General features: G+C 35.1%; 3 protein-coding genes across 4 annotated transcripts in view; 1 reads left to right on the top strand and 2 right to left on the bottom strand.

Annotated features, from left to right (window-relative positions):
- Nucleotides 1–24699, bottom strand: part of LOC127853811 (organic cation transporter protein-like) — a 289143-nt gene that overhangs the window by 179475 nt on the left and 84969 nt on the right. The window lies entirely within an intron of this gene.
- The window catches only part of LOC127853818 (uncharacterized), a 289097-nt gene that overhangs the window by 203048 nt on the left and 61350 nt on the right, over nucleotides 1–24699 (bottom strand). The window lies entirely within an intron of this gene.
- Nucleotides 1917–13582, top strand: LOC127852542 (organic cation transporter protein-like). Its single transcript, XM_052386497.1, has 10 exons — nucleotides 1917–2059; nucleotides 2377–2626; nucleotides 4496–4576; nucleotides 5909–6073; nucleotides 7255–7366; nucleotides 10359–10527; nucleotides 10879–11088; nucleotides 11236–11462; nucleotides 12942–13123; nucleotides 13218–13582. The coding sequence occupies exons 1-10, from the start codon at nucleotides 1917–1919 to the stop codon at nucleotides 13425–13427; spliced, it is 1749 nt and encodes a 582-aa protein (XP_052242457.1). The 3' UTR covers nucleotides 13428–13582.

Genomic DNA, 24699 nt, shown 5'->3' with positions numbered 1-24699 from the left:
AGGCATACCAAAAAGGAGGACACCCAAATTACCACAATGTCATTCCAATTCAAACGATCATACAGGTCTCATTACAAAAGTATGTAAGAAAAATGAATTCAAATAAATATAAAGAGCCATTACTAACTCTAGAAGGAATTTTTAGTTCTAGTCTGTGTTAAGTGGGTGGGTTGGGCAGTAGTTTAAATCAAATATAAGCACATTTTGTTTCACATTAGACTTTATTAAAACATGTAGAATGACCATAAAACTGTAAAACTGTGTATTTTTCGCGCGTATAAAACTCGTAGCTATTAAGTAATAAGTAGTAACTAATAAGTAATAACAAATAAATCATAACAAATAACTCATAATAAGTAACAAAAATGTCACTCCAGGGCTTCCGTAGTATTTTGGTATTAAACGAGATGTTTTATGTAGCAAGAAAAAATCCCGCGGTTAGATTTGATCGAATGGCATTGTTACTGGCTTTCGCGGGCTGGGCCGTGTGTTATCTTGTATTTGACAAACATTATGAAAACGTTGTGTTGTGTTAATAAGCAGAAATAAAACGTAAAGAAATCAGAATTGGACTCTGGTTACGTTTATTGTGTCACGACGAACTATGCGACATAATTACTGTATTCTGTATATTTACGTTTTTAAACTATGAAGCAATACGGTTTTGCAAATTAGAAATGATTGTTACTTGGTAAGACAATGTAGAGCTTTTAATCGGAACATAACATTTATAAGAAATAATTGGCTTTGTTAATTCATTAGATTAGGCTAAATAAGTAACACAAATTATTTCGTAACGGTCTCATGGGGCCCCTAAAAGTAGCGGGGCCCAAATGCAGTTGCATACTCTGCCAAATGAAAAATCCGGGACTTAGCAGCTATTTTTACAGGTTGACAGTTGACAGAGGATTATCTAACCGATTTCTATAAGGATACTACATGTGTGTATTATGATGCGAAAACAGCAAAGCACGAATGTTTTCAAACTGTTTCTTACCGTTGTACTCATCGCTTGAAACACATGTTTTCACCGTTCCAGATACGCAAATAAACAAAGTTCAAAACTTGCAAATTTGTAAAATTTGAACTTAGCTTCTTTTTGATGATATTATGATGCGAAAACAGAGAAGCATGAATGTTTTCAAACTGTTCTTACCGTTGTACTTATTGCTTGAAACACATGTTTTTACGCAAATTAACAAAGTTCAAAAATTGCAAGAAATTTTAATTTGTAAAATTTGAACTTAGCTTCTTTTTGATGATATTAAGATGCGAAAACAGCAAAGCAATAATCTTTTCAAACTGTTCTTACCGTTGTACTCATCGCTTGAAACACACCGTTCCAGATACGCAAATATGCAAAGTTCAAAAATTGCAATTTTGTAAAATTTAAACTTAGCTTCTTTTTGATGATATTATGATGAGAAAACAGCAAAGCATGAATCTTTTCAAACTGTTCTAACCCTTGTACTCGTCGCTTGAAACACATGTTTTCTCCGTTCCAGATAATCAAATAAACAAAGTTCAAAAGTTGCAAATTTGTAAAATTTGAACTTAGCTTCTTTTTGATGATACAAATGTATATACCTTCCTACAATTTATTGAATACTTCAATTATCGTCCCAGTCAAATCTGCGTAATGTTTGAGTCGTGACTGCCAAAGCTAGTAATGTATGACGGCGCATAATTGTACACGCTATTGCTATGCTTCTCCACTCACACTCGATATATATTTAATAAATTTGAATAAATTAGTTAACATACCGGGCTTTCCCTTAATAGTTTTTCAACACTAGTCCTAGACTTAATGCGTACGGATAAAGCACCTTACTTAAGATTATTTTTTTAACATTTTCTTTTTAATTAAATTATACACGAGAAATAAGTGCTAGGAGTCAAAATTAACATAATAAACCATGAAGTACGACGACATAACTATTGTTCTCGGAGAGTTTGGGAAGTATCAGAAGATTCTGTATTTTCTCGTCTGCCTTCCTGCCATCTCGCTCGGCATCCAAATGCTTCTGCCCGTCTTTAGTCTTGCGAGCCAATCCTACAGGTAAATGTCGTTTTCTTTCCGTTTGCCATTCAAAATCTCATTGTGATTTAAACCACATCGATGCCACCACGGCATGACTTTATACCGAAAAATATGTGCTATCTTTGTAAATGGTGTTTTTGAACGCATGTACAATATTTTTTTGCAGTGCGATTATCTTGTACGATATTTTACCTTGAAAGGGGTCAATTTGCAATTGTCAAACTATATGTTGTTCATTCCATTATTGTATAGATACCTTGTACTTGTTGCAATATACGTCTAGCGTATCTTTGTGTTCTCTATATTAATAAAAAGTAACATTTTTCTTTACGAAGGTGCTCGTTACCAGGTTCCGGTACCGATTCATTTGCTGTTAGAGACATAGACCATGCCATTCGTATCAACCAATCGATTCCAAGGAAAAACCAAGACAGAACCTCATTGGTCTATGAAAGCTGCGAATTTTATTACACGAATGAAAACACGACTTACAATGAGTTCAATGTGCCTATCAATGCCAGTGTTGTGTCGTGTAATTCATGGGTTTATGACCAATCGACCTTCCAGAAAACTGTAATAACAGAGGTAACGATAACATGACTAGAATGAGAGGAACACTATGTATTGTCTCGCATTTATATAAGGGGATAATGTTGGATATTTTTACAAATAAAATATGACGTATATGAACTTCCTGAGTTTCAAACCACGAAAGAGCATTTTGTATCGATGTTCTAAGATTTTTGTCGAAGCAATATGTATTCATATTATAATTTATGTATCATTAAATATTACAAGATAAGTATTGATGCAAAGCATCAACTGGCGTCGGGAATTTCAGTGTAAAAGGCACTCAATGAAGTTACATGGAACGATTTTTTTCTACTGTAAATATTAATATATTGGCCAATTATTTAAAAAAAATAGAAAAAGATACTGGTATAACCATTATCTATGATTTGGTGTTATAACCCCCAAATATCCATTATCTATGATTTTGTGTTGTAACCCCAAATATTTTATAGCTCATTTTATTATGCTCACCAAAAAATTTTTTGGGGGAGCATATAGTCGCCGCTTCGTCTGTCCGTGCGTGTGTCCGTCCGTCCGTCCGTGCACAATTTTTGTCCGGGCTATTTCTCAGCAACTAGTGACCGGAATTCAATGAAACTTTATGGGAAGCTTCACTACCAAGAGGAGATGTGCATATTATCAGCCAGTTCTGGTCGGATGATTTTTCACAGAGTTATGGCTCTTTGAAATTTTCCATTAACTGTACATATAGTGCAATTCTTGTCCGGGCTATTTCTCAGCAACTAATGACCGGAATTCAATGAAACTTTATGGGAAGCTTAACTACCAAGAGGAGATGTGCATATTATCAGCCAGTTCTGGTCGGATGATTTTTCACAGAGTTATGGCTCTTTCAAATTTTCCATTATTTGTACAAATAGTGCAATTCTTGTCCGGGCTATTTCTCAGCAACTAATGACTGGAATTCAATGAAACTTTATGGGAAGCTTCACTACCAACAGGAGATGTGCATATTATCAGCCGGTAATGGTCGGATGATTTTTAACAGAGTTATGGCCCTTTGAAATTTTCCATTGTACATATAGTGCAATTTTTGTCCGGGCTATTTCTCACCAACTACTGACTGGAATACAATGAAGCTTTATGGGAAGCTTAACTACCTTGAGGAGATGCGTATGTTATTAGTGGGTTCTGGTTAGATGATTTATTTAGAGAGTTATGGCCCTTTGAAATTTTTAAGTTGCTAAACCATCCATCGTATTATTTTGTCCAATGTTATGCCTCTCAAGACGTTTCCTTTTATCTGAATATATTGTGCAATATTGTGACAAAAAACCTTTGGGGAGCATCACCCGTCTCCGACGGTTTCTTGTTTACATTGGTTTCCTTTTTTTTACTGGCATCCGTGTGCAGTTTTCATTAATGGAATAGAACTGTGTAGGTTTTAAAAAATCTGCTTCATCTTGTAAGCGTAATTTCATATTTTTCTCAACTTCAAGGGCAGATAATTCTGAACTTATTCTTACGTTGCTCATTTACGATAAGGGTTGAGTACTCATTGATATGAAAACACTGTAAAAGTTTTAATGTGTTTACGAACCCCCCCCCCCCCCCTCCCCCTCTCGCACATAACAAAAATATATACATTGATCCGTAAAATAACTTCTCCTCCTTCAATGCGACGCCAATAACATGACTACTTTATCAAATTTAAGCATATGTTGTTTCACAAGAAAGTAGTTCTACGTTTTTCAGTTCGACATTGTCTGCGTATAAGTTCGACATTGTGTTTTAGTTCGACCTTTTCCTACATTTCCGTGTTTCTGTTGGACACTGTCAGTATTAATGCTACAGTTTGACGGTGTTTGTGTTTCAGAATGACCATGTCTGTGTTTCACTTCGACTTTGTCCGTTTTTCAGTTCGACCTTGTCTGCGGTCAGGAGCTGGCAAGGGCTAATGCCAACATGGCTATCATGGCCGGGTTGCTTGTTGGATCTTTAGTAATTGGAGTGCTTTCGGATGTGTGAGTTACTTGTATTCCCAATACATTTAACATTAATTAACTATTGTAAAGATCGCACTCCCCAGTATATTGTCATTGGTTTGAATATCGTTGACTTAATTTCTCTGAATGCGAATGTCGCTAAAACTTTCTACATATGTAGTTGATTAGAAAAAATTGAATTTTGGGGTGATCAATGTTTGCATAATATGCTTTGTTTGCAAAAATATAATATAGAGGATGTTCTTTTAATTATTTTGGTTTCAAGCATGGTATCAATTTCAGTAAACCTCAATAAATCATACTACGATGTTTTTTCCTGTAATATCCGTCTTTTTTCAAAATATTAGTGCGCAAGGCAACCTGTGCATCTCAGTTTCTTTGAATGAAATGCATTTATAGACATACACGCATGTTGATAAAAGCTGCAGAGCACAAAATGTCTCAAATAATGGTTTCGACAACTTACTTATGTCATGTATATCAATGAAACCATCAAAACAGACATCTGTATCTCGTTATTAACATCAACACAACCTGTATTAATGTTCTTCATTGATACTGTTCAAAAGGTTTGGACGCAAGATCGGCATCATGATTTGCGCGTTCGTTCACGTGATGGCCGCATTTGGAGCTTCCTTCCCAACAAAATACATAGTGTTCGTCATATTCAGATTCTTAATGGGTTTTACCTTCAGCGGTTTGTTCGGAACAGCGTTTGTCTTTGGTAAGTACCATTTTTTACATATAAGACACATGTTGAAAATCTGTAAGCTGGAGGGGTTTGTTTTCTTGTGTTTACAATGATTTTGGTGGGCCATTTTAATTCTAATTATATTTTGTGGTACTCTTGTCCGTAAGGTATCGATACACATTTTCTACAATGCATTTAATTAAAAACCAATTAATCATTTTCAAAGAAAACTAAAATTGCTCGGTTATACCATTTGAAGGCAATAAATAAAATCATCACTTGTACTAAATTTACATATTGGTATTATATAAACGATATACAAATAAGTAGTGATACCATTTGAAAGAAATAACCTACTCTTTTTATTGAAAAATATACTTCTTCCACATGGGTTATTTTGCTAACCTATACACGCACGAGGTAAAGCCGGAGACCACCATCATCTCCAGGACCATTTCTACCATCGGTACATCGAATGTCTGAACCATGTATGCGACCGGGAGATCAGCGCAAGTGACCACAGAGATGAGGAAGTTCAACCTCACCATTTTAGTAATAAGCGGATCAAGATGGACTGGTTCTGTGTAGAAGAAACTGACTTGTGTTGAGTTATTTCTGTTATCGGGACAAGCTTAGGAGGATGCAGATCCCAAGGATCTCAGGGGTAGCTCTGATCCTTTCCAAGTCGACAAAGAGAGCTCTTATTTGCTGGAAGGCGCATGGATCACGGGTGATGGCAGCCACTTTCCATACACAGACCAAGAGGATCAACGTGAACCTAACACAGTGCTACACACGACAGTGAGGACGAAAATGACATTAAAGCTATAGAATGTTGCAAAAAAAAGAGAAAGGAAAGAAAGTGTCAACAACAGCAGAACAAGAGCAGCAAGTAAACGCAAAAGCACACGAAGAGTACACAGATGCAAATAGGCATGTCAATCGGAGTATTTGATCAGACAAGCGGAACAACATAGAGACGATGGCAACATAGGCTGAAGAGGCAGCCCACCATAACAGAACCAATGACATGTACTCCATCCTCAAGCAAATAGCAAAAACATATTTTCAAAGCCAGAGGGGACAGAAAGGGAATCGAACGGTGGAAAGATATCAGATGAAACGGCAGAAAAAAGGGGGTCGATAATTTGCAGGAGCAACACACAGGCAAGTTCCTGCGTACACACCGGAGATTCCGCAAGTTAGCAAGCTGTCTGGCAAACAATTTATGTGCTCCGACGATGGAAGAAATCTTCAGCGCCATCAATAAATGGAAGAACGGCTAGTATGCGGGACCTTACAGCATACCGACAGAAACGCTGAGGGCTGACGTCGAGACAAGTGTAAAGCTACTCTATCCGCACTTCAGCAAAATGAGAAGAAGAAGAACTAACAAAATAATGGAAAGAGAGATACCTCATCAAGCTACCCAAGAATGGAGACCTACGTTCCTATTCAATATACCGAGGAAAAACGCTGTTGTCCATCTCATGAAAGATGTTGAAACAGATCCTGATTTACCAAAGGAAAGACGCAGTAGACTCGCATCTCCGTGATCAACAAGCCGGCTTCCTATAGGACATATCCGGCCCAGATCAGATTGCGACCCTGCGCGTCATTCCGTAACAGTCCCAAGAGTTTGATTCGCCCATGTACGTCAAATTTATCGACAATCAAAGGGTGTTCGAAAGCGTTGACCGGGAGTCCGTCTGTATACTACTGAGAGCGAGTGCCAGAAAAGATCACTAAGCTCATCAGGAAGTTTAATGAAAGGATGACTTGCATAATTGTTCATGGCAGACAGCTCAATGACGTGTTCGAAGTGAGAAACGAAATGAGACAAGGCTTCTTACTCTCTCGTTTTCTTAAGGCCTCGCCGTACCATAAGCGAAACGGAACTCTTGAAACAGTTTAACGACCTCGAATTTGACGACGATCTGGCCGTTCTCTCTTACATTAAAATTTTTTTTACATGCATGCAGGAAAATACCAACATGATAGCGAATATCTCACCTCGACTGGGTCTGATCATCGACAGAGGGAATATCCTGTTCATGGACAACGCATCCAACGACACACCTACCACAGTCCAAGGTGAGGTTCCGGAGGAGGTTGACAGCTCCACCTATATCGACAATATCCTGCACAGCCATGAAGGAAAATATGCAGACGTCAGAACCCGCATTGCTAAAGCATAAGCAGTCTTCCGTCAGCTGAAGAACATCTGTGGATCCAGCGGGAATTGAATCACCACCAATACTCGTGTATGTAGAAGAGAACCGGAAAACCACGATAATGACAATCCAGGTCTTTCGCGTTGACAGCATGCAACTCGGCTACAAATTTAAGCCAACTACTAAATAAAAAGCGGTCATCGTGGGTGGTACGCGTTATCTAGTTAATGATTAGCCATCGATTGGCGCCTGCAGATAAGAGTGAATAATAAACATCCGTTTTGTGACTTCTTCTACGTTATTTAAGCATATAATCAACATAGAAGACAATGTAAAATCATGTTGTAATGATAAAATTGAATGTCTTTGTTGAACATGTAAGTAAATTAAATATCAATGACATAATTCGGAATCTCCAAGCTTTTAAAAAACGCAAACACATATTCAATCGATGACATTGACCGTACAGTCTTCAAAATTGATTCTCTATATCTAAACAGTTGTATAATCAGTTTTGGCACTTCCAAAAATTGTAAATTTATTTAAGTATAACAACGAACCCAAATGTTACAACCGAAATGCTACTGAAGCCCGGATGAATTTCCATCGTGCAAAATATTTTTTTAAAGAAATCCGAAGCGCTTCATCTTAATCTCAAAATCATAAATAAAATTAACATGAAAACAATTCCAATTCATTTAAAACAGAAAAATGCTCAAAAAGTAAATCCTTTAAAATACGCGCCCCAGAGCTTGTTTTTTCCAGAAAACTCTCAAAGGCAAAAAAAGTAACACGGCTGAAGTGATTATTGCCGCATTGGAAATTATTACAAAACGAAATGGCGACGACCCTGTATACGAGAAAACACAGCGAGCTGCCGTTTGTAATAACTATTTACTTAATGCCGAGACAAAATGCGAAGAAATCGAACATTATATACATTTTATTAAAGGGAAACAAAGTTTGAAAATTGATAATATGTTTAATGAACATGTTTAATTATCCTTTCCAATTATGAAAAACAAATGTTTAATTATTTAAATTAGTATTTAGCTCTCGTAGTATACGTAGTAATCGGAGAATAGCGTTAATCAATCCAATTTATATAAAGAAAGGTTCTGAAAATGATTCTTTTAACTAGCTAAAATAACTTTATTGAGCTGTGTGAGTAAATAACTCACTTCAGTATTTAGCACACGTTTAGAAACAATAATCATAAAATTTAACCTTTTTGGCAAGCATCAAGCGGGATTTCGTAAACGTGTTTCAACATCTGAAAATATGTTTGTCTTATACGCTCTGATAAATAATCTTTAATTTTGTTTGCATTTATCGATTTAAAGGCTGCATTTGATACGATCAATTATTGTGGTACACGTTAGGTCACTACCCTATAAGGGAAAAGTTCTTAAATAATGTTAAAAATTTGTATGATAATGATACATCATGTATCATTTGTAATGGCGAAAATTCAGACTGTTGTTCATGTTCAGTTGGGGTAAGACAAGTTGAAACTTGTAATTATGTTTTAATGACCTACACTCATATTTCGATCATAGCAGATATGTAAACGGATTAAATTATATATTTAGTCAATCGACAACGAACTGTTAAAACTTTATAAAACTATGTGTGTTGCTGTGCGCCGACTTCACTGTAATTGTACTACCAGAGTCAGCGAACGATCTTCAAAAGTGTGTTAACATCAGTATTTACATTATCGTGACAAATGGAAGCTGTTTACTCGGATATGTCAAGAACTTTATTTTTTAGTAAGGAAGACCAATAAATTATTGATTTTTTTTGTAAAGATTATCGCCTTTAAATTTTTTTTAATTTTTAATACCTCTGTATTTTAATCAAAAGTAGTGGCTCTTTTTTACACGCAAAAATGTGGCCGAACAGGCAATCGCAGCTTTGTACTGTCTTATTATCAAATGTAGTAATCTCGTTTAGAAAATATATGAAAATTGATTTATTTTACAAGAGGATTTAACTTTTTTTCTTTGCACGATTGTGAATGTTGGGGATTCGGAAATAACTATGTATTACTATCATACAAAGAACAGTTAAAGTTTTTGAACATTATATTAGGAAATAAGACAAGTACAGCATGTTTTAATATATATGGAGAAACTGGGGTAAAGCTCCCCTCCCATTGATATTGAAAGTGAATAATTCCTATTTGTTCTAAATAAATCTATCCACTGTATTTTACAATTATCGTCTTCTCTACTGCACCTTATTTGAAATACGTGCAAGAAAAAACATTAAGTTCGAATATATAGAGTGTATTCTAAACATTTTTGCGAAATGCGGAATGTTTTTATGTAACTCAAATGATCGAAATCGATTATTTAGTTGTATGTGCATGATGCCCTTAAAGATCTAAGAAAACTGTTATTTATAAGACATATGTCAATTGATTCTCCTAATAAAAGTACGCACTCAAAACAATGTATGTTAATAAAAGAAATATTAAACCAGCTTTAACGTACACTTAGCCGTTCGTGTTTTTTCACATACATTTAAAATTGTCTTTCCCCCATGTAAAGTGCTCAAACAAATTGTGTTACCTGTTTCATTACTTGTCTATATTAAGCTGATACTCTCATTTGTTATAATTATCAAAACAATCATATCGTTCATTAATTACGGCTGTTATCAGATCAAGGACTGATGAACTACAGTCTTCTGCGAACAACTTTAATGCGACTTTGAAGTTCAAATCCAGTTTTCTTTATCAGTTATATTCTTACACAATCGAATATTTAAATCGAAACTTTGGAATCGCATATTCGTTCGGTTTTCGAATATTCGAATATTTATTTGCATCCCTACTTTTAACGTTAACTTCTCCAAAATTGGAAAAATTATCTGCCTGTTCGAATTTGCTTCATTATGTTCTCTAGGCATGGAATTGGTGGGTCCGTCTTACCGTGTTGCAGCAGGTGTCATTGTCGAGTTCTTCTGGTGTACCGGGCTTTTTATCCTTTGCCTCGTCGCTTTCTTTGTCCGTTCATGGAACTACCTTCAACTCGCCATGGCTTGCCCGACGGTTCTGTTACTCCTGTTGTATCGGTACGTCTATGCTTTTGACTTGTTATACCATAAGGTTTAATAAAAGTCCGCTAAATCTGCTCCAGCAAAGTTTCACTGTGTTTTTTTTAGTTGGGCAGGAGGTTATGACATGATATTTCCATCTGAGCTATTGTTACCGCACATATTGATTTGGACTTGTACAAATGAACTTCACCTTTCAAAAATATTAACGTATAATGTCAACTTCAACGTTAATAAATTTAGGAAATAAAAATGTCCATAGATGTTAGACATATGTTCAAGCATACACCAATACTAAGATTGGAAAGAGTTAGCATAATATACTTTGATTTAATAAAACTTTATATTCGCAAGTTTAAAAAATCGTAGGTTGCCCGAGTCACCGCGATGGCTGATGTCTAAAGGGCGGTTCGAGGAGGCAAGGGTAGTGTTACAGAAATGTGCCAAGGTCAATGGTGTTACTTTACCAGACGACATCGTTGGCAATGATACCTTGGAAACAGGGGAGTCTCACAGCGTCTTGAAAATACTGACAGTGCCCAGACTGCTTGTCCGGACTCTGATCATCTATTTAAACTGGTATTTCTATGTTGTTTTCCTAATAGGGTTGGAGTTTTTGTTTTGTTAACAATATTTTTTGCAGAAACATATTATTGTTAAGCTCCATGAGTTTGTTTAGATTTTTAAATACTGATATTTAAATGGTGCGACGAATATGAATTACAGGATAGTTGTGAACATGGTCTACTACGGCCTCAGCTTAAATGTTGGAAATCTAAGTGGCGATATCTACGTAAACTTCGCCATCAACAGCTTTTTTGAGTTCGCTGCCTACGGCATGTGTCTTCTGCTGCTAAACAGGGTTGGCCGGAAGTGGCTGCACTCAGGCTCAATGATCCTCGGCGGCGCTGCATGTCTGTCAACCATATTCACAGTTCTTTACGCAAACGAAAGTAAGAATGTTCACCTTAAGAATGTTTAAGTATTTTATTATATAAAATATCGTTACTATATATAATAACAAATTGACGTCGCGAGCGGGCCGGTATTCATGTCTGGCGGGCCAATATGATCATATCGGTTCATGGGCCGATTTTTATATCTGATGAGAATCGGATTGCGCGGCTTCAACTGAACAAAATGACGTTCACATTCAGTTTAAGCAAACGTTGATACTTTCTATTAAGCCACAAATCAACGATAACATTGAAAATGATGATAATAAATAGTACCACTCATTTCGGATACCTAAAATATCAATTGCAACTGAAACTTTACTGTAGAATCATTTATGACACTATTCGAGCTACAAAAGGAGTCGTCAAAACAACATTTATAAACTGCACGCTCACCTCAGTGACAACCTTAATACAGTGCTTATCACAATAAACTCTCAATGTTTTGTGTTTCATCCCTTTAACAAAATTTATTTTAAAACACGCTCTTTTGCTAACCATTCTCGAAAAAATTCTAACATGAATGACAGACCGATTTTATTCCCATAAACGTTTCCAATTATGCATGACAAACATACAATTCGACATACGTTTTGTATTCGTTCTATGCTTTAAAACATGGTGAATATGCCACGTGATTTTTTCGGATCTGTTTTGGGAGAAAAAAGCGCGACCCAGTTACTATTTTTAAGGATATCTTTTAACATATTGCACAATTTGTTGGGGGATAAAGTGGAGAGCCCGCTCATTCGTAAGAGTATTCTATAGGTATCATGATCTTTTCAAACAAATAAGTATTTTTTCAGTAAAGTGCAACAGCGCGTTTGCAATATGAAGTCCCCACAATGATCCGACATTTTTCTAACCGTTCAAACGCGCGGTTGCACTTTACTGAAAAAATAATTTTGTTTTAAAAGATCACAAGATAAGTATTGATGCAAAGCATCAAAGGGCGTCGGGAATTTCAGTGTAAAAGGCACTCAATGAAGTTACATGGAACAATTTTTTTTCTACTGAAAGTATTAATATATTGGCCGATTATTTTAAACAAAATAGAAAAAGATACTGGTATAACCATTATCTATGATTTTGTGTTGTAATCCCCCAAATATTTCAAAGCTCATTTTATTTACATTGGTTTCCTTTTTTTTTTACTGGCATCCGTGTGCAGTTTTCATAAATGGAACAGAACTGTGTAGGTTTTAAAAAATCTGCTTCATCTTGTAAGCGTAATTTCATATTTTTCACGATAACACAGGGAAGAGCGTGGCCGGACGTCTCTAATCGGCCCTAGCCGCATAATGGCCCTCAGTCCTAAGGCCCTTGGGCCGTTATGTCGGATGCGGGCCGATTATAGACGTCCGGCCTATCTGTTCACTGTGTTATTGTCTATCATCTTGTGTGATTAGTCCCTTTATATCGTTTACGTTTAAAATGTATAATTACAATATCCCATTATTCACCTGATCTTTGCAGATCAGCATTGGATCACTGTCATGTTAGCTAACATTGGTAAGTTTGGCATATCGGCTGCGTTCGGCATCATCTATGTCTGGACGGCTGAACTCTTCCCGACCGTGGTGAGAAGTTCTGGTGTAGGTTCAAGCACCATGATGGGCAGAGTGGGCAGCATGCTGTGTCCATACATCGTAGAAATTGTACGTATTGTCATGTAATGCAGATAAACATATTTAGATTGTAGTTAAAATAATCGTGCAAAATGCGTATTGCGAAAAATTTGATATTTTGCAGGGCACAATTATAAAAGGCGATTTCGGAAAGGCGCTAGCGCTGATTATATTCGGAAGCATGGCTTTTATCGCCGGCTTGCTGTCGCTTCTACTTCCGGAGACCCGGGGTACAGTGCTTCCGGAGACCATCAAGGATGCGGAGAATTTCGGTCGAATTATGAAGCCCCCTGTAGCTGACATTGTTTTGCAAGATGATGAGACGGGACTCTGATAGCGCTTACGAAATCCGTTGGCGCCATCGCCCATTTATGGATTGATTTTATGTCTATAGTCGACCAGACAATTTCAATGATGCGTCAACACGATTATGATAACGCTACAGCACGTCGATGACACAGTAGTACGATGGCTCTAACGCGACAATACGATGCATATGACGCGACCGAATGATGACGAAGACACAATACTCGATAGTACGATGATAATAATGCGGTACATGTTCGTGTCATCACCAGCTTACTTTCGAATTATCATCATCGTACCGTCGCATTGTCCCGTTAGTGTCATCATGCTGTCGTGTTTTTGAAGTGGTTAATTTATTGACATTATGAAAGTTTGCTATATATGTTTATGAATATATGCCTTTAACACGGGTGATATAATATGTATTCGGAATTTGAGAGGTATAAAATGGTACGACTGATTGGATAAGGTTTGCTTTCGTAGGCCTAATGTTAAAGTCTGTTCCCTGTCCAGCTTGAACAGGATGCATTATCTTCTTTTTTTCAAGGGCCTTTGCATAAAGCTAAATTTGTAGTGAATGTGAGTAAGTGAGTCCGAGCTTGTCCGAATTGTAACTTTGTCATGCATCGCATACTTTTATTAAATTTTTTTTTATTTTTTGGGGGGGATTTATAGCGTTTATTCACCTCCATACATTACAATTTGTATTGTTAGTATACGTGTTAATTTGTTAGTATACAATGCATGCCAATAGAACATGTTTATCAATTAAACTTGGTTGCTATAATAGAGGTTCATAAAATCCATACATTCCATAATATAGACACAATCATACAGTTCACACACACGCACACACACACCCATACACACAGATACATACGCAAATGCCATTTGATGATACAAAAAAGAAAGAAAGAAAGTTTTGACTTCAGTCCATTTGAGACTTTAATCAAACGTTTGAGCTTCAGACAATTATAAACATTAATCAAACGACCATGGTATTCAATATTTAAAGCAAACAACAACACGCTTATTTTATTGATCTATAAAAAGTTTAACAATTAACCAGTTTGGTATTTCCTTTTCTTGATTTTTTGTTTTCGATTGAATTTCCCATGCTACGCAAAGATAGTTATTTAGCCCCGTTATTGAAGGTAATAGACCATTTTTCTTGCATACAAATATATACTTTTTAATTTCTAGGATTATAATATTTATATCAGTCATGTTTATACTTGTACACCCAAATAAAATTGTTTGACAAGAAAACTCAGTACATTTTTGCACGTTATGTGATCTTAAAAATTTTCCAAAATAGTTAACAATTCTCTTTGTGAAAAAGCAGTCCCAGAATAAATGTAATAGGGTTTCTTCATTTTCATTACAGAAGGAACATAAATTGTCATCAACATTGTTCATTTTGAATAACCAAATCTTTTTTGGTGCCTAAAATTCTGTGAACAATTCTTGTCTGGAACCACTGGGTGTATGTGTCACTAGATATAATAAAAACAAGTGCATGCACTTTTGTCCATTCAACGTTATTAAAAAGAGTATTCCATTTTGAATGGCAATTGGTACATCTGAATTATAGCTAAAACATTTATAAACAAGTTTATTTTGATTATACCAAAATACTATGCTATTAGAGTAGAATGATATAAATGCACATTGTATATTATACTTTTTTTAAATGGAAGTCCTGATAATCTGATAAAAGCCTTCACAGTTCTGATTAACCTTTCATAAAATAGGAAGTTAATTTTAACACCAATGAGATTTTCTAATACAGATTGTTTTAAAAATTCTCCAGAAGTGCACAATATTTCTCTTACATATCTGATTCCCCTATCATACTTATTTTTATTATATGAAATATTCATATCTATCTTAAAATTGTGGTTATAAAATAAAGGCATATCAAGGATATCTTTACACTTACTGGCGTTTTGTTAATTAATATACTCAATGTAACATGTAAGGACATCTCTCCAAAACAATTTTTTAAACTAATCATTATTTTTTCTATGTATTTTTTTCCAAAATTAAACATTTTCTTCACAGCAAACATAGAATATACAAGTTGGGAACATTTTCCATTACTTAAAACAATTTTCCTTAACCATGTCATTTTCATAGTTTTTTTAAAAAGGATATATATCAGTCATGGCAACTCCTCCATCATCATATGATTTAATAGCAATAGTTTGTTTAATTTTTGCTGGTCCATCCCATACAAAATTCGAAAACATGTTATGTATTTGTATTAAAACTTTTTCTCCTGGACTAGGAAGTGCTTTAAATAGGTGTGTTAAAAGGGGAAGTAATAATGATTTAATAACAGTTATCTTTAATAGGGGTGTTAAAGTTCTTCTTTTCCAAAAATTTATGATATTGTGCAGCTTTTCAAGTTTACTTGAGAAGTTAATTTCTATCATTTTCTTTAAATCTACATCAAATAATATTCCTAAAACTTTAAAGTTTGTTGTGCCCCAGACTAGTTTATACTTAGTTTTTATTGATTGTATGCTAAACTTTTTGGAGCCAATCCATTTAAGATTTGTTTTGTCATAATTGATTTTTAAACCAGAACATAAGGCAAAGTTATTTAAAAGATCTAGGGTAGCATTGAGGGAAATATCGGTGCCATCCAGTAAGAGAGATGTATCGTCAGCAAACTGAGATATTTTGTATTCAATATTGTCTATCACTATACCTTTAATTGCATTACAATTTCTGATTTTAATTGCCAAAATTTTAGCACAAAGAATAAAAATATAGGAATTTATTGGGTCTCCTTGTCGGCAGCCTCTTTCAATTGTAATAAACTCTGATAAAAATCCTTTGATTTGAATTGCCGTCAAGGTATTATGTAGGAAAAGTGAAATACATTTTTCAATGTTGTACCAAAATTAAAATAATCTAATGTTTTTTCTATAAAATCAAACTCGAGAGAATCGAATGCCTTTTCAAAGTCGATGGTCATCAAGAGTCCAGGGATATTGTTATCTTCTGTATATTGCATAATGCCATATAAAAGTCTGGTATTCTCACCAATATATCTGCCTTTAATAAATCCTGTCTGATCTTTAGAAATACGAGTATCGGTGATAGTTTTTAATCTGCATTTAGGTTTCGAAAAAGCGTTTTGGGGGCATATGTCTTCCGATGGAGACAGCTCTTGTTATCTCTTAGTGAGCCCTTTGCCTTTAAAGTAGGGTGATGGTGTTACTAGCAACTTGTCGTCCTATTATGTGATAACTTGTTAAATATAATAGAGACCATAGGAAATGAGTCTTATATTTTATGTGGTGATTTTAATTTAGTACTTAATGTGAATATTGATTATGCCAACTATAAAACATTATATAATAATAAGAAGTCGAGGGAATAGTTATCTTCTGTAATCAATGATAAAAACCTAATAGACACTTTTGGTGAAGATCCGATGACAATTGCTTGAGTTATTTAGCGGAAACGAGAAAAAACTCAATTTTTCGATGATTCAAGGGCCGTAACTCAGGAGTGTCATGATCAATTTGGTTGATTATCGAACTTGACCTAGATCTTATGACCTTACACATTTTCATGAAGTTTGGTGAAGATTCTATGACATTTGCTCGAGTTATTGAGCGGAAACGAGAAAAAAAAACAATTTTACGATAATTCAAGGGCCGTAACTCAGGAGTATCTGGGTCAATTTGGCCGATTATCGAACTTGACCGAGATGTTATAGCTTAACACATTTTCATAAAGTTTGGTGAAGATCCTATGACATTTGCTCGAGTTATTGAGCGGAAACGAGAAAAATCCCAATTTTACGATAATTCAAGGGCCGTAACTCAGGAGTGTCTGGGTCAATTTGGCCGATTATCGAATTTGACCTAGATGTTTTAGCCTAACACATATTCATGAAGTTTGGTGAAGATCTGATGACAATTGCTTGACTTATTGAGCGGAAACTAAGCCGGACGGACTGACAGACTGACTGACGGACGGTGCGATTTTAATATGCCCCCAGAACCTATGTTCTGGGGGCATAACAAGTTAAATTTTGGCATATATGTATGTTCGTCCCAGCTTTTACAGACTGAAATTGTGTCATTCATTCAGCAATGTTTTATCTCTTATCGCAAATGTTCACCACGATAAGACAAAATGTCACGTTTAATACCCTACCTAAAAGATTAAAGTAACACTCAGATGTCAAGGTCACATTTGCGCACATATTGCACATATTGCGTGTCCGCAACGTAACTTTGTCATTCATCATGCAAATTGTTTAACAACCGTATCACAGAAGTTAAGGTCACACGCAACGTTTGAATATTAAATTCGGCCATATAACCACGTGTACGGACTGAAACTGCATCATGTATCATGCATTTTTTAATGATTTACGACACATGTTCACCATTTAGGGAAAGTGTGTCAACGCTCGGGCAAGATCTCGCTGAACGACAAAAGGTCAAACATGTGTATGATGCGATGCAGCTTGTTGAATTATTACAAATATTGATAATGGGCTCGTCATATTTATGCCCGGCATTGAGTTAGTCTTGCTTCACAATGACCTCTCGAGGCCTTATTTTAATACCGCAACGCAGATAAATGCTTACGGGCATTTCTTTTCGCACATTTTTATTTGCATCGTATATATCAGAGCGTTTGAACTCATAGAATGAGGTTCCCATGAGTCAGTTAGCGAAAAGCTATTATACCTTTAACGAGAATGAAACGTGATGTGTAGAGCGATACTTAGACTACGTGGTCTGAACAGAATTATTGTGAAAAAAATGCCGATTCCACCAAACATGGTACTGGTAATGCCACAGACATTAAACTATAATCTTAAAAATCTACTACATGTATATTATATACTTACATATTATATACTTACACGTGACCTGATTAAGACAGAGACAAATAATTGGAGAAATACGACTTTTTCTGCTTCTTTTTTAAAACCTGTTTGTTATTACGAAATGTTTCGACATTCAAGAAATCGCTTTTTTACAATAATCATAAACCCACAACATTTCGTCGCATTCATTCAAAAATAGTTCAAAACTATCGGTCGAATTCGGAAATACTTCCTTACTTTTATTCTAACGATATCCCGGCCGCTTAGAAAATGGTTCGCGTTTTTTTTTTAAATACGGCAGTTTTCTTTAACCATTCTCAGCACAATAGCGCAATATAGCAACGCCTGCATGGACACCTTAATCTCAAAACACTAACACAAATGCCACCAAATTCTGAATCTCAATAGTGTGGAAACACGTGGATAAGGAGATCATATCAACGATGTGTTTCTATATTACCGGTATTCTAGAGCCTTTCCGTTGAATGATTTCTCCGTATATGGTTATTCCATTTAGGGTTAGGATCACCATATATGTTGAAGACGGCAAGGAACCAATCTAGCCCTGTTAGTTGAAAAGCTTTCTTAGAAAATAAAACAAATGTTGTTTGACAAAAAATAGAACAATTTACTTGGAAAATAAACAGACGACAACGGTCGAAAAAATTGTATGTATAAATGTCATTATATGAAGATAAACAAACTAGATTTAACTTTAGATAAGCGTTTAAAATGCGTATAGCCATATGTCGATATTTTGCAGGACACGTTTATAGAAAGTTATTTCGGCAAGGCATTGCCGTTGAACATATTTGATAACATGGCTTTTATTGCCGGTCTGTTGTCGCTTCTTCTTCCGAAAACCCGGGGTACAGTGCTTCCAAAGACCATCGAGGATGCGGAGAATTTCGGTCGAAATAGAAATCCCCCTGTAGCTGAGGTTGTTTTGCAAGTTGTTGAGACCGGACTTTGATATTGTTTACGAAATCCGGTAGCCATCGTCTATTCATGGATTAATTTAATTCGATGTTCGAATAAAAGCTGTTAATAACGTGACAATACGATGATAAAAACACAGCACAGCACGATGGCAATAAGGCGACAACACGACAGTTGTATGGCGATAACAGTACGATGACGATAACGAGACAATACGATAATGATAACGCAACGGTACAATGACGAAAAATCAATACTACGATAGTAAGAGTATGATAATGCGAAACGTTTTTGTATCATTCCCATACAGCTGTTGCATTATCGTAATCGGACTGTCGTATTATCAAGTTATCGTCATCATGACGTCGTGTTGTCGTGTTATCATCATTGTATTTTGCCCGTTATCGTCTACGTACTGCCATGATATTATTATGGTAGTTGTGCCTTCCGTTGCCCATGCGCATAGACGTTTTTTCTCACCACGGAGATACGTTTACTCTTCATTCATACCCGTAGCCAGGAGGGATGCGTTGGGTGCGTTCGCACCCAATGTTTTTGGACGACTACAAAATTGTACTATAAGTTGCACCCAACTTTATTGGACGCAAAAACGGTTATTTATTTTTTCCAGGAACCCAGTGAGTAGTAAAGCGTTAAAATAATGTTGTATTCAATATGCAACCGACAGGTCACCACATAATTAATTTCTCGATTAAGTCATTTCCAAGATGTGAATTGCATTTACAAGTTTTAACCGTAGAATGGTTGAAATCAACAGAAGTTGTGACAGCAAAATTTGAGAAGATCTAAGAAGCCGGTCCCCGAAATATGGAATTGGAATCTTTGTTACAAATAGATATTTGTTTTCTGTACAATGCAAAATTATTAACCTGTCACTCTAATCCGTATAAAATCGATACTTATTTATAGATATTTGATACTAAATGATTGTTTTGTAACTTTTGTCATCGTTATTAATGTCTATAACTGTAATAGATATCATAACAAAATGATGAAGCCTACTTATTGTGAGTTGCAATCCCAGTTCAATAACCTGTTTCGACAATTATCTGAATGGCTGGAAAAAAACAATTTGATTTATTTGAATAAATAAATAATCTTATAAAAAAGGAAATACATTATAGATGATAATTAACGGAATGTTATGTCAGCTTCCAAAAATGACTGAAATCAAAGGACAACCTTCAACTATTGCCGAAGACTAATGAGTCACTGGTTAATAACTTTGCATTATACCACGATTTATAACAAGAACACAATGTGCACAGCAATTTGGACAGACTGAGTTGTCTTTTTGTTATATCCCCGTACACTCATTTTCGGATCCCTAAATGGTTTACCAGCAAAAAATATCAGCTATGCTCAAGTCATGAAATTTTTTTTGTTGAATTACAGGAAAACAAATCATTGTTACAAAGCAATGAAGCTTTTTTTGTAGTTAACCAACACTTAATGGTATCTGTTCTGCTCCACATACATAACTTTCCACTAAGTTTTAATTATGTCAAACTTGACACTAGGAATGTCCTATTCTTAAACAGTTGTTATATTGAATTTAAAACGTTATAACATATATGATCAGATGGACGTTAACGTTTAATTTACATCAACTGTGACGGATCTTGAGCATATAATGGGCAAATAAGTAAATATTTTTTTCTTCAACGTCCTGGTATACATTTTTAAGGACTTTGAGACCAAAGGGCCAGTAGTTTGTGGTTATAAGGTCTTTATGATGCCTGAAGTGTTATATGTTTCTGAAATTCGTTTGAAAAAAGATAACTTATTTTATTTGTTAAAAAAATGTTTAAAAAAAAGTAACCAGTTATACCATTTTCATTTCTTTTTAGTATTGATGCACATTAGAGAAGACCCAGTTTTGTTAATCAGTGTTTGTTGTACAATACACAATTAGCACGTTTAGAGCATTGCTAGGCCTCTGGTACTATCCATAGTATCAGACAAACAATTGTTTTGAAAAAAAGTCAAATATTTCCATCTAATTTGCTCGATTCACGAATGGTAGAATGTTGTAATGGTAAAACACACCAATTTTATCAAGATTCCAAGATTCACATTAATAATGATATCTTATACCGTTCTTATTGTTGATTTTACATTCTATAAATTTGTTGTTGCATATGTAAACAAAGTGTGTGCCCGCATACTAGTGTCGGGTTAAACACCGTATACAATTATGTACTTCCGTGACTGATAGAAAAGGTGCTTATTGAAAAACGTGGTGGGGAATACATGTATATTATATCATATTCATGTTGATCAGTCACGGAGTATGGTCAATGAAAGTGAAATTTCATATACAAATGCTCTATACTTTCAGTCTCTAAATACAGTTGAAAAGAGACCAGAATGCAGGAGTTTCATTTTCAAAATTGTTTAGGGGGACGACCTTCAATGTCCCCGATTGCAGGAAAAACAACCCCTCCCGCACACAACCCCGTCGCCACTTCGTTGCTCAATAACAATCGTCGATGGTAAAAATTCGCACCCCCCTTTTCAAAACCCTGGCTACGGGCCTGTCATTAATGAATATCGAGTGTAATCTAAGGAAGGTGGACTGTTTGTGAGTATTTTTATTACATATTAAGGATAATATTTTAATATATATGCGTTTTCATTTTGTTACTGTGACTATTTGTTGTAAACACTTCGTGTAAGTCGATACCGGCACTTAAAATGTATGTGTGCATTGTTTCTGCTCAGATCAAGACGGCTCAAACTCATAACGGTGTTAGTCATTTGCCTAGTGGTAGGGCTAATGGAAGCTTTACAAATTACGTTTGAAATTCACGGCGAATTTATCGTTATCTAACATTGAGCTGGAATGTTAAATTCTTAACTCAATTACTACGCATCAATATGAAAAAAGAACGCGTATGAAACGTCTTAAAAGTAGCCATTATTCAAAGAACAATCAAAGCATTGAATAAAATATTATTTGCTTTCGGGATAATACTATGAATAACATATTATTATTTGGTAAGTAAATTGAAATTTATAACATTTTTCGAAAGTAAGACAATGTGTGATAAAGTCCCTTTACAGTTGAAATTCAATTGCAATTACATTTTGAATTTGTTTAGGCTGTAAAATGTAGAAAAGGTGCTTTATGTAAAATTGAAATAAATATACACTAATATTATACATAAGATGATCATATAATATCATGTACAAAGTAAATATGCGTTTTATAATGAAAATATTGTCACGTACGGACCGTGATTATGAATTATTCTTTAAGTGATAATTTTCGTGATCTACATTTATACCTGAGTATTAGGCGCTCTAATGTGGGCTTGCCACAAATAGCCAAACTCACTGAGAGCACGTATACATGTATAAACGGTCACCAAGATCGCTTCTCAAAATTACAGAATTTAAACACTCGTACATTGTATTGTCGCCTTTTCTAGAGACCACTCTGACAGGCCTCGTGTCAATCATACAGCTCATTACCCATTTACATATTATGATTCTTCTGAGATGGTTGGTAATCGTATCTCTAAACGTATCGGTGAATATTTTCTGCAATGTAATAAAGTTTTAAATATTCACCAAGGGATATTCCTCAAGACACCGTTATTTGGTCGTAAATGCGCTTTCTGGGCAATCAAGCAATCACCATTTGTTGTTATATTTATTACAATATTTGAAATTATTACAAAGATCATCAACAAAAAAGTGAATTTGTAAACTTTAACCTTTTGATTTAATACTATACTTTTTCCACAAAGAATGTTTTGTTAACTCATAAAATCACAAATTGTTAATCGGTAAGTTTACGGTAGGTGGATGTCCGTTGTTAAATATCGTAAGTTATTTCCTTTAACATAGTTTTTCACTGTTTCCCTAGAATTCCTCATTAAATTATGTTTTGATACCTTAACATTGGAACTTCAAGGAAGTCTACTCTTCTTAAAAAGTATTGTTTCAATTTAAATTTAGTCCGCTGTAAAGAAGTTACTAAAACTCTACAAACCAGTTTAATTCAATAGGAACGAGACAAACCCCTTTCTTAGAAAGTTTTCATCACTCAGAGGGGGCGAGAATAAAAAAAATCTCAAACGCGACATGGTGATCGTTAATGCGGGCAGATTTAAAAAATGTTATACATGGAGTTTAGAAGTGCTATTGGGTGGAGGTATAAAAGCACTCAAAAATATTATGTACCCAATGTAATTGTGCACTAACGGCATAATGAAAGAACGTATACGATCAAGTTCAACGTTCATAAGTTCAAAGATAGATCTTCCCAAACAGGTCCGACAACTGTTCAAATATACACCAATACTACGATCAGTAAGCGTAACTATTTTTCAATTTGATTGAAATCGGTTTATATTTGCGTGCAGTGTAACCATTACGATGAAGGGCAACGCGACAGAGCGATATCGGAGAAACATATGTACATGCTTGAATAATCCGCTATTTGCATAATGTCTCATAAAGTTGCATGTATAAAAGCAACCACACTTTTCATACTGCTTGAATCGCCAACGAGGTCGTATCGACAATGTCTTATACGTGAAACCATTCGGCGTGAAACAGATTGTGTGTTTCCACTATCCTAACCGATCTTAATTTCTGGAGCCGACTTATAACTATGTATTTATATATATATGTGTTGTATAACGTTTCGTCTTTCATCACTAGACGATCATATATTTCAAAGCCTTAAATTTCGTCTCCGAACACTAGACGAACATCTGGGTCATAGCTTTAAATTTCGACCGCATATAGAGATAATCCCTTGTATATACACCGGTGTAACATTTACATTATTGTACAGGCATAAAATGAACATTATCTAGAGAGAATACATAATATACAAGGAAAGAAACTGTAATCGGTATTGTTGATTTAAGGACTCGACATGCAATCATAGCGCGTGCAAAAATTCGTTAAATACTTCCCTTTTAATAGACTTGTTTACTGATTGTAAAATTGATAGTTTTCAAACTTCTTGTCACGGATCCAAAACATAAAAACCCATGAATCAGGAAGCAGAATAACTGAGACCTGATGAACTAATGTGCTGAACGTACATTTTGTTTTGGAGTAATCATCATTTGAAATTGACAAAATTATAAAGCGTGACAAAACGCCAAACCACTGAATAATTTAGAGTGTTTCTCTTCTATTTGTTATATTGTGACAAGATGTGGAGTGCTCATATTAAGTATGAAATTCATGAAAGATATAATTGCTAGGACGGTGAAGTGTTAAAGGTTATAACCTTTTAATTCACAACTTCTTTTCTTAAAATCATATTGATTTTAAAACGCTGCTGCTTTTTAGTTCCGATGATCACAATTATCATGTTAAAGGGGCCTTTTCACAGATTTTGGCTTTTTTTTTAACTTATTCATTAAATGCTTTATATTGATAAATGTTAACATTGGATCGTAAAAGCTCCAGTAAAAAATCTAGAAAAAAAAATAGTCAGAGTCCTGAA

The sequence above is a fragment of the Dreissena polymorpha genome, chromosome 12 (assembly GCF_020536995.1).
Source record: "Dreissena polymorpha isolate Duluth1 chromosome 12, UMN_Dpol_1.0, whole genome shotgun sequence".
Lineage (NCBI taxonomy): Eukaryota > Metazoa > Mollusca > Bivalvia > Myida > Dreissenidae > Dreissena > Dreissena polymorpha.
The sequence above is the reverse complement of the archived record's forward strand: the minus strand, read 5'-3'. Positions and strand labels throughout refer to the sequence as shown.